The following is a 12,032-nucleotide window of genomic DNA, read 5'->3' as shown; positions in this document are numbered from 1 at the left end:
ATGCTGTTGCAAGCTGCAAAGTAGTTTGCTTTCTCTTCTAATCTCCTGACTAGTTTCCGTACTTGAGAACAGAGTGCCAGTACACTATTTGATATTTTTGAGAATTTAACTGTGTTGTTGAAAATTACCTTTGCTCAAGCGTTGGTATGCTAATTGTAAATAAAACCAAGCCACTAATAAAATCGTGACTCACCTAAACTGATCAATACGAAAGCAGATCTCTAAATCTCTGTTAGTGGTTAACATAGAAGAATGAGACAACACAATTAAGGCACTTCTGTGAGGTCATGGCTCCTTATGAACAGTCATGATATCAGCATCTGAACAAAGACTATATGATTCTAATAATTTCCCTCAATTTCCTTTTAGAAAAGCTACTTAATTTGGCTTGACTCCTGGAGTTAAAGAACAGAATATAACCTTTACATATCCATGAGTCCACCACTGCACCTCTAAGTGGACTCGCTTTTAAATATACACACACACATATACACTTTTACTGACAGAAATTTGATAATCAGCCTGAGTCTATTTTTATGTTTATTTTACAGCTGATTTGAGATTAAGAATAAGGCTGAATGAAAAAGAAACAATGGCCAATGATTAGCAAAATTTAGCCTTGTAGGAATGTCCCTACTGAAAATATAGACACTACAGTATGGCAGAATAGTCAACGCATTTGAACTCTGCCCAGCCAGAGCTCTTTCAGAACATGTTACAAGGTCAGTGTTATCAGAGAGCTTCCATCAGGGTCCAGCTGAAGTGGAAAAGGATTTCTTTTTTGGCAGTGGGAGTAGGGGAAAGAGGTGGGCAGGAGGGAGGAGATCTATCAGTAATTTTTCACAATACTTTTAAATTTTCTATAAAATATAATTTTTTTCTGTTTGAATAACGTGCCTTTTCTTCATTTCTTCTACAGTACACACTATCTGTCCAATAGAGGTGCAAAATACCTAAGGAAAATTCTGCTGGCTTAGGTCATGTTATGTATCTGGCATAAATTTCCTCTGGACAAAGCTCTTCTTTGAAGAAAGAATGGATTTATCTACTGAAAAGCTCATGATTGTAACATAAAGCCAAGATTTGATCAGTAGAAGTTTATCATATGTGGTTATTTGCTCTTTGCATACTTCTGCCTCTCATCCCATACATCTTTTCTTTTTTAACCTCAGTCTTCAATACCTGTATATCAGCTGTTTTTTTTCAGAGATAGTCGGTGGCATAGAATAATTTTCAGCTTGTCACTGAGTCACTCTGGCACGTGTTTTACAGTGCAGCCTGAACCTCTCTCACAGTTAAAGCTAAAGAGGTTAGTGTTGGAATGCTAAGTAATTGTTAGAAATGAAGATCAGTACCTTTAAAGTTTTCAGGGGAAGGAGAGCAGGGGAGATCCATGCTACCTTGTCAGTTCAACGGAATTCAGTGGAAAAGCAGAAGCACCACACTTCTCTAAAAACTACATTCCCATTAATGTGTCCTCAACTTTCCCCACTCCCCCAGTAACTTTCAAAACTGATTGAATTTATGATATAAAATCAGTCCAAGTAGGTTCTTACAAAATATGCTTTATAGGTAGGCAGGTTAGCCAGCAGCATTTTCCTACCTATCTCCACATGGGCTTCTCAATCATCAACTAATTTACTCTACCTACTTCTGATGCCATTCCAGGGATATTTTAAACAGAAAGATTAGACAAATGAACCTATTTAACAAGACTTTTATTGAAAACATACACAAAGTGAACAAGTTATTTAGCTTCTAAATGTACATATTAGAGAATATTCATATTAGAGAAGAATACTTTAAGAAAAGGGGAAATACAACCGACATATGCTGCAGTTTACATTACTAAGGCATTTAGGCTTAAGAGCAAGTTATACTGTGTGTGTGTGTGTGTGTGTGCATCTATATACACAAACACACAAACACATACACACCGGTTATCCGATTTGAAACTGTACAGTGCTATGCAATTCATTATTTTTTGCTTTTTCTATTTTTTCAACACTAAATAAAGCTTGTATCCAAATGGTAGAAGTTGTTCACAGAACAGCAGTTATAATCTACTCTTCAAGAGTTTGCTTACAATTACAATACTAACGATGCACAAAAAACCCCCCAGATCTTCATGGGAAAGTTCTCTCTTACCAAAATGAGGCTCAAGTAAGAAAAACACTAGTTTGCAAAGGCACCGTGGAGACAGGTTTTAATACATTAAATACAACATGAATCATTCACAATAACAAGTTTAGTGTTTCTGGGAACTTTTGTAAATACAACACAGTTGGTCACACAAAAATGTTTCTGTTGATTTGTCTTGGCAACTCAGATACATCAACAGTGTAACAGCATAACAGCTTTGTTCCCATCTGACAGAAAATAATGGCAGTTCTGCAAGGCAAACGTTAAACCTGACCGTATGTATTTATTAATTCCACAGTGTTTTGACAGATTATAGGGGATGCAACTTAAAGGATGCTGACACGCTCACTGAGGGCTTTCATTTCTGTTTCTTCTAGCCTGGTGTTTTCATTATGGTTAGCACTTTGACTGATAAGGTGTGCTGGATACTGCAATCCATGCTCTCCTGAATACTGTTCCCATCGGGAGTCATCACTTTCATGGGTGATGTAACGTTCCCGCATTTTACATTCAAGTTCCCTTAAATCTAACCAGGTTTGATAGTCCTGAAATAGAATAACAGTATTAGTTTTAAATTTCCTAAAATAAACGACATTCCCTTCTACTACCAATACTATGCAAAGTGCTATTAAGTCAGCAACCTAAAGGTCATGCATCTCTATTGCTCCAGAATGGAAAAACATTGTAATTAATAAATATGAAATCTGCCTATAGAGATAGGTTTTATCTCTAGAGGATTGCTTGATAAATTAATTTGATTAAACTCTATCATAAGCATAGTCTGGAGATGTTACAGGTTGTTTTGTAGAATGTATGGATAGTTTACAGATTTCCATAATATCTAAATGAGGCATGGCAGTAAAACAATTCTTCACACTAGACACAAGATGAATAAGGAAGAAGAAACATCTTTAAATCACACGTGTACATCCTAGTGATCTGTTTCAGATAGTCAAGACAGTTGCTCCGTCTCAGTATAATGGTGCACAACATGAATTCAGCTTGGGCTAGAAAAAAATCTGCTTTTCCAAACTTAGGCAATTACTGGTGTGCTCAGAGATGTATACATTTAAACATCAAGGTACTTTGGAACTCCGTGTTGACAGTCAACAGTAAGGCTGGAAACTGGTTTGGTACTCATGCTGTTTAGATCATCATGCTCTGCAGCCTCTGATCTGCCTGAAGTGTATCTCAAGTTCAATAATTTCTTTTCTTATTCCCACCCAAAGCATACATGAAGCTGCAATAATAAAGCCAATCCTAGGCCCACGCAGACTAACCTCTGCTCCTGATCCTGTATCCAGTTTTCTTTTTTCTCCTTCACCTTGTCTCAACCTTAGACACAACCTTGGTCTCATAGCCAAAGCACCAGAAAGCCCCCACGCGGTAAATGCATGGAAGCCTTCATCCTTAGTGTCTCACATCCCTTGGCCCACTTCTTACACAGACATCCTCTCAGAAATCACCTCTAAGTCTCACTGCCCCACACCACTGTTCTCTTTCCTTAGCATTTCAAGGTTGGGCTTTCTAGAAAGAGGACTCATCTCACCCATGGTGCGAGAGCTGCCGCTCTACTACCTCGCCTTAGTTCATCTCCACTCACTATTGCACAAGTGATAAAAGTGGATGTAGAGAGGTGAAGGCCTCTGTCCCATCATACGAGACTGCCAGCAGCCTTGCTGCAGACCGTAGCCCAGATCACCTCTCCAGTCCCCAAAGGCTCAGACAAATGCATTCTGCAACGGTTGTCACGGAGAAGAGCAGTCTTGGAGGAAAAGACTAATGAATGACAGGAAATCTGGGAGGAAGAAAGCAAGCCCAGGAGAAAAGTCCCTGGAGAAGGCGGAGGGCAGGGTGGGAGGTTGCAGCCCTTTTCCTCCTACACCAGCAGGTCACCCTCTACTTTGAGAAACAGTTGAAGCTATAAGGTACTGGAGTAGGACTCGGCTTTCAGTGTGGGTAAAGATGCCTTTGGGACTGTGGATTACGCATCCATCTGTGCTGTGCCTGTGCCACGATTACTTTCCTAGAGGCAAACGTGGATCCCTTGGGAGATCCTGCAGCCTGATGTCCCAGCCTGGCCTCAGCCTGTCCCCGTCCCCAGGGAGGGGCCCAATGCCCTGGGGCCGGCCCCAGCCTGGCCTGCTCCTGGGCTGGGGGCACCGGGACCGGTCCTGGCTGTTCACTGCAGTGACTCTGGTTTAGGTCTTTAACTTGCAGTGATTTGGCTGCTGCCGGATAAAAAAATTATCACAGGAGGAGCAGAAGATAGTGGCTGTTAGCCTCTCAAAAATTCCTAACATTTCAGTTTTCAGTTGAAAATTTCAGCTGAAGGTGGCTAACGTCTCTTCCTGGAAAGCATACAACTTCACTAGTTCTTCTGATGACTGTGAAGTGAAAGCCCATTGATTAGCTTTAATAAGAAGTGAATCAGGGTAGACTCCAGGCAATGAGATAACACAAGTCAAATGACTATAAAGGGTTTTTTTATATACATCATGTTCTCAGTGGACAAACAAAATAAAATATTTTTGTAGCGTATTTTGAAAACATGAGAGAGTTTAGTATGAATTTAATACTTCAGAAATTAATGAGAATCTGTAGGTAAATTGGTGAAGGAGTATGAGGTTCTCGTGATCTGAAAACATCTTCAGGTTTGTAGATTTGCTTAGATTCTACTGTGCTTAAAGATGAAAATTTGTTACATACTTAGAGCCTAAATGCATAAGAAAAAACATGGAATTGTAGCAATACCTGTAACCATGGATGGCTTAACGTTTTGTCCACACTGTAGCGCTTTCTCATTTTCACTTGCAACAAATTATTTATCAGATCAATAGCTGAAAAGAAATAATAGTGGAAAATGTCAGTTTAAATATATTTGTTTCAACTAGGACATGTAAACAGAGAGACAGACAGACATGGTAGTGGTAAGAAGGGGACAGTTATCCTTTCTTATTCCAGCTTTTTACAAACTGCAGTCAATGTTGTCCTTGAAGGTACTCATGCAACCCCTCCTAATGGGATTACAACTGTTTTACTGAAGTTGCCTGCTAGCTAGCATATCATCCACTTCTGTGTGTTCATTTGCAGGCACACAGCAAAGACTGAAGATAATCCTCATTCAGTTCCTGCTCAAGCGAAAAAAATCTCATGTAAGTGAGGAGTACTGTATTCTTCAGGTACCACAGTAAACACAAACACACACACACATATATATATCTATACATATATATATTTTACTCTGAGACTCTCAGTATTGCTTTTATATGACTAACAGCAGCACCTTCCCAGGCACTGAGTAGCGGTTTTTGTAAGTCACAAGTCTTGCAATACTATTCTTTTGAACTGAGCATTGCTTCTACCTGCTAGTCAGCAGTCTGGTGTTTCATAAAGGTGAGAGGGGTTCTTTACAAATTTCTTAATTTCTGTGTTTTTGAAAGAGTCAATGAGTCACTGAGGTTATAGGTATGTGTGCTGTGGTTCCTGAAGAGAAGAGGCCCATGAGTCAATGACCAGTGCATGGAACTACACTGAGTGACCCATTTGGAAAAATCTCTGGGATGAGACTGCTAAGCTTTGAATGCAACTACTAAAACCACTAAAAAAAATTAAAAAATAAAAAATGAGGGTATCATGTAAGGTTAAACTCTATTCTAGGTGGTGCTAAATGTTCAGTATGTGTTCTGGGGGAGTTTATTGTTATAGAATAATTGACCGGCCACAAGGAATTATAATATTACTGCAACTTTCCCATTCCATCACAATATCCCTTGGCTTGTCCAAAGTATGCTGGTTTACATCTTTATTTTTTGTTTATATCATGGTGACAGGGAAAGATGATCTTGAAAGTAACACAGAAACGTGGCATCACTGAGGGGAATTGGGTCTGAAATGTGAGATGGACATTGTTGCCAGCTGGGTATTGAAGGAGCTGAATAATCATCTTGTCTGTTTTAAGAGCAGGCGATGGGACAGAATTCTTTAAATTGCTACATCTCTGAGGTTGTATTTGTGCAGCAATATGGAAAAACTTTTCTTTTTCAAAAGAGGCTTCCTCTCCCCAGGCTCCTTTGCCAACTAGAGCTTCCTGTGTGTTTCTGCCATGAGGCAGAGCACAATGAGCACAATGCCCACAAAAATGGGAATGTATATGGCGGCCTATCTGGATGTATGCAGTAAGTTTGACAGACAAACCTATTCTTAGCAAAAGCTGGCTATCACTAAAGTAGCCCTGACTTCCTGGTGCTGAATATTATCTTGGAAATCAAAGCAATTGTGGGAATGAGATAAAAGAAATCTCAGGGCTTCTGACAAAGAAGACAGTGCCAGAGGTTCTGAGCCATGCTTTTCCTGGAGCAGATGGTCCTAATTTTATTTTTCCTGTTCTGGAAAAACAGGTGTTTAGCTACTGTCTCTTTTAGTGTAAAGTACAGTTCATGCTAAACTTTCTAACTCATGTTTATTTTGTTCCCTCTCAAAATGTCTGTGAAGTGGATGTGGGATCAGACAGCCAGTGGATAGCCAATAGGACTACTACTGATAGATGGTAGCATTCTGAAAACTCATTTGTTTTCCAAAATAGTGGGGTTAATCTTTTTCCTCTTTATTGGTAAGAGAAGTTCTCAAGTTCCAAGCCATGAGGAAGAGACAGGAAAATCAAGTCATATGGCACGGTTCAGTTATACAGTGACTTCTGATATAACTTGGGAAAAAGTAGTGGACATTGTTTTTATCTGATGCTTGGAGGAGGAGAACATAGTCCTTACCCACTGTGGTAAATCTGGGCATTGGCAGATATCAGCATCTTCTGCAACACTGTCACCTTACCCTTAAATTCAGCAGAATTACAATAAGACTTCAGTCTGTCCTTTGATAAATAAGCCAGTGCTGAATGTGAATTTAATAGGGTTCCCATTTGTTTATTATCTTCAGAGGTATTCAGGTGTATATGATCTTCAGAGATAATATTTCATCGTTTACTATGAATCTCAGTTTGGCAAATAGGTCAAGAGCTTGATGAAAGAGCTGATTGTCCTGGGAATTGATTTCAATCAGCCAACTGTTGAGATATAAGTGCATGTTTCCCAAGATGTGCTTCTAAAACTGTCAAGTACCTACTGAATATTCTTCCTGCCATGGAGTATTGATAATGTCTCTACTATGTATCTTCTGTCCAACCCACTGGAAGCAGATATGACTGTGAGCCTTACAAGTGATGAAATTATACATAGCTATTCAGCCTCCCTCAAGTTACAGCAAGATGAAGACCCCTTTGCCCTTTTTTTTCCCCTTCAGGACATGACATACTACACGTAATAACATAATTCTTTGTATTCTTGGGGAAAATTGCCAATGGCTTGTTGAACAGACCAGAATGGCATTGGTCTAGGAACAGTCACAAGAGAAGGTACACAAAGAAGGAGAGGGAAGGAAACTAAGACAAAAGTGAAAAGGTAGCTTCACTAGATGGTTAAGACTGTCAGTACTGAGCAATCATTTGTTCTCCAGAACAGTTTACACACATAGTCCACTTGTTTCACCACTGGAATATCGCTGTCTCTGTAACAAGTTTTGGTGTTCATTTTTAGTTCTTTATCTAGGGTTCTTTTTGCCAGGAAAGTTTCGAATATCACTTGCCTCTTAGCAATAAATAAGCACAAATGCAACATGATTATTATGAAGATTTAGGGCCCAAACTATCTGATACAATTCCATTTGCTTTAATACGCAAAGTTTTCAAATGTAGGTGAAGAGAGAGATCAGACATGAGTTTCAACAGCAAAAAGCATTTGCTATTTTTTACCAGGAAAACATGCAATCCAAGAAAATCCACTTCTCAAGCATAAGAGTTCTGAGCATCAGAAGTCAAGATGCAAAGGATACGTACAGGCAAGGCAACAAAAGGACAGTGCTATGTAAAGGAAAGCAGAAGCTTGGGAGTTCAACACAGACAGGCTGAGTGCTGGAACTGAAAAATTAAAGGATTTCCTCAGGGATCAGGAATAGTCTGTTAATGAGAAAATGCTGAATTTAACCAGTGTTAAATTGTAGAGGTTCAGACACTGGTAGGTTCTGTGGGACTATTTAAAGGAAATGAGAAAAGATCCTGGTTATTCTCTCTGTTTCAGCTTACAAAAACATCACCCTGTCCTGATAGTGTCCTGACAACCACTATCTAATACAGTTTGGTCTGGCTACAGTAAGATTCATGTTGACGCAACTTCTTAATTAAAAAATAATTCATATAATTAATAATTTGATGATTACGTTTTGAGTTATACTGCTTAAAAACACTGGAGATAAAAATTTGGAAGGTATTAACATTTAGTTTAGACATACAACTCAAATATGGTTCAGGGGACCAAACTGGGGCACCAATTGTTAGGAAATTAAATTTTCTTCTAGGAAGATAAAGCAGTTTTGAGGAGAGGGTAGCAAATACACTGTATTTTAAAGTAAATTTTATGAATTTTCACTAGAGACTGATTATTTTTTTTTAAATCAGGTTTTAAAGTAATCCTTGCCAGACATTTTAAGAGCTTTATAAAGTTTGACAATATTCTTCTGTAAAATCAATAATTCAATAAATGCAGAGCATTAAGAAAGACCACCTATCGTCTGCACATCATCTATGGGAATCCAACAGGTTATCACCAAGGAAGTAACCTAAATGAAAGTTCTGAAAGGATTATGGTACTGCTTTTTCTAACACTTTTATGGGCTCCTGTTTACTTCCCATGATTTAAGGATAGCATAAGCAGCCAGCTGACGGCTTATCAAGTTCCAGCAGCTGGAGACTTTCTTAAAGGCGATAAACTAGCCAACTACTCCACTAGCATGACTACTGGTCATTTAGATAGGTGCTCATTCAGCAGAATCCCCAATGGGAAGATTCAAATACAACTTCAAAAAGCTGTATGTCCCCTCAATTTTAGGAAAGATTGCTCTTTAGTTGCACTTTACTGGAAAGAACCTCCAGAGTCAGGACGTTCATGTTTCTGAACTACTTACGGTAGTTTATTAGTATGGCAAATAATTAATTGTAGTAGAGACACAGTAACAATTTTCACTCTAAGTATCAAATTAATTAGGATGTGACCCACAAATTAACACACAAGTTTACAAAATACCTGAAAAACCTACTATGAAACTACCATTCATTTAGTTCTACCATACAAGCTTCAGCTTTTCATATAAGTCATAAAAAATAAATCACCTTAAGAATATCAAGAAAAGCAGTCCTAAATTAACAATAAATTTATACTTGGTCCAGAATTTTTAAAGTACACCCATAATATTAACTACTTTCACAGCCATCACTTGTAAAAATTTAACCTGATGCCATTAATATAAAACTTAAGACTTCCTAGGCCCTGGATTTTTCTGAGTATAGCTCTGTTGATTAGTGGTATAATGCTTTCATACATATAAACCCCTTCCCTACTGCTGGTCAATACAGCTTTGTTGACAAATGCTCTAGTGTACATGCAGTTATTTTGGCAAAAAATAACCTTCAGCTAGCAAAGCTTATTATTTTCAGAGGCATGGATTCAGCTGTACTATCAAAAGAAATCCTTGGCAATTATAAGCTGCACCTCTACAAGGGAGGTTTTCTAATACTAATCTATCCTGGCAAACATGTGTAAGTAGAGCCAAGACCTTAGTTTAAACAGCTAGTTAAACATTTACTGAGGTAGAGAGCATCTTTGAGCTGTAACATGGATTTGACCTCCTCGTACTTAATGCTCACTCATGTGACTTGCTCATTAATGTGTGAAACAGAGTTTCTATTCACATTATGGTGAAACAAGTCTAAATAAATACTGGCTTGAAGGCAGCTGTGGTATTTATTTCTGACTCAAAAGCAGTGTAACAGGCACACCATGATCAAATTTAATGCATGGAAGAAGTTGCATTGCTTCTTCCCAAATTATTTAATAATATGAAGTAATGTGAAGCACCTGATCAACAGTGTGCACATCACATAGCTCTCATCAGGCTAGTAGTAATAGCTGTGTTGGTAGCTGATGAAAAAAGAATTATGAATACAACGATTTATTAAAATTCCATAACAGAATGAAATGCACCATGAATAATTCAAAACTTGACATAGCACATTTTAGGACCATGCAGTTCAAAAGACCAGACACCACAGTGAAGACACACTAGGTAAAATACACTAACAGGCAGGCACAAAATCCTCCAGGGAGTTCTGTCTTTATATTTAGCAGTATTTATTTTTTGTAACCTGTAGCTAAGTCAAAATAAATCTTTTAAGTTGATACAAATTTGGTGGATTGGGAGGTCAAAGTTGGAAACGAACAGTAATGCTGTTGAAAATAGGGTCTGTGTTCGACAGATCTGAAATTTAAAGCTATAAAATAGGAAAGAATTCTGCAAGTAGATTCCTCTGTATGAATATCTAGCAAAATTCCACAATGAAGTCTGAATTAAGGTCAAATTGTCATACAGCAATTCAGTGAATTTGGAAAGTTAAGCTGGCTTGACAAACATTGAAGACAGAACAGAAATAGCAGATTTGGCCATGGAATGTTGAATGGCTGTGACAAAACCTAGTTTTCTACAAGATATCCAAAGTTTACCACAGTAAATACATCTCCATGGTAATGTCTTACAATTCTATTTAGACATACAAACACAAACTCTGTTTTGGGGAAGTATTCTTTCAAAAGAAAGAAGCTATTGGAAAAAGGTGGGAAAATGCAACTGCTTAGTAGGGTGGAAATCAGAATTCCCTATGGAGGAATCTGTGAGATTGTGTGTGTGTGTACACATACAATCTCTGACAAACTTAAAATGTAAAGCAATTGAGTTTGGTGAAGTTAGAGAAGGGATTTTGTGCATGAGGACTAAGATTTGGGAACTGATGCTCGCAGAAACGTTCTGAATGGATGATTAGTTGGAAAAAAATACATTTCTGAGAGCTACAAAAATTGAAAGGTCCTAATTTTTATAGGTTAAATTTTAAGGGGGAAGAGGACAGATAAAGCATTACACAAAAAAGCGAGAATTTCTCAGCAGGAAGAGTTGATGAGATTAACCCAGATGTTATGACATCAGACAGACACATTATGGAGAGAAGAGAGTCATAGTCAATGACTAGACCACATTCCTGAGTGGGAGAGAAGACAGAACTGTTGATAGTGGCTGAAAGACATTAAACACTCAAAAATGTTATCCTCAAATGGGTTCTGCCTTCTTCCTTGGCTTGTGACTGTATTTTTTTTATTTTAAAAATTGCTAGAAAGTGCTATAGAAAAAGTAATTCTCAAGAAAATAAACACGCTATTGTGTTCCTGACACACCTTTCCTCCAAAAAACAATTTCTTCCCATATGTTTTTGCTCTGAACCTGCTAGACTTTATTTTAAGTGTATTATTTATATAATCATGCAGTTTAAACTGTTATGGGTCATATGTTTTTACAAATCTATTGCCCCAGCAGTGCAGTTTAGAATTTTAAAAGCCAATTGAATTTTACCTTAAGACCAATAATTGAATAAAGAACACAGAATGCAAACATTTAGGCTACTTTACCACTGGTGTGGCTTTTCCAGACATAATGTTTAGGTATGACCTATCTCATTATTTTTCTTCCTTTTATACCCTCTGCATTCCAGCTCCCAAATTAACATGCTGTTGCTTGGCAATATCAGAAAAAGCATCTACTGAGCACTAAAAACAAAGAGATGATAAACACAGAACCATTCACTCTAATTTGTGCACTATCCATTTAAATGAGAAGAAATATGTGGTTTTGCTAAAAAGTAAAATATCTGAGCTTTTAATTCCTCTCTGATTACAATATAAATAGAAGTAAACGTGGCAATAACTAAGTTCAGCTATTCCTAAACTTTTTACATGAGT

The 12,032-nt window shown here is 37.8% G+C and overlaps 1 protein-coding gene across 2 annotated transcripts in view; it reads right to left on the bottom strand.

The window, feature by feature from the left end:
• Positions 1–1,705: 1,705 nt before the first annotated feature.
• Positions 1,706–12,032, bottom strand: part of PRKD1 (protein kinase D1) — a 151,735-nt gene continuing 141,408 nt past the window's right edge. For both annotated transcript variants that reach the window (XM_069784060.1, XM_069784061.1), the window contains 2 exons: positions 4,897–4,982; positions 1,706–2,687 (listed from right to left, as the gene is read on the bottom strand). In XM_069784060.1, coding sequence (XP_069640161.1) covers positions 2,469–2,687; positions 4,897–4,982 — 305 coding nt within the window. In that variant the 3' untranslated portion in view covers positions 1,706–2,468. The remainder of the gene's footprint in view (positions 2,688–4,896; positions 4,983–12,032) is intronic.

Source organism: Haliaeetus albicilla, chromosome 5, assembly GCF_947461875.1.
Source record: "Haliaeetus albicilla chromosome 5, bHalAlb1.1, whole genome shotgun sequence".
Lineage (NCBI taxonomy): Eukaryota > Metazoa > Chordata > Aves > Accipitriformes > Accipitridae > Haliaeetus > Haliaeetus albicilla.
The sequence above is the reverse complement of the archived record's forward strand: the minus strand, read 5'-3'. Positions and strand labels throughout refer to the sequence as shown.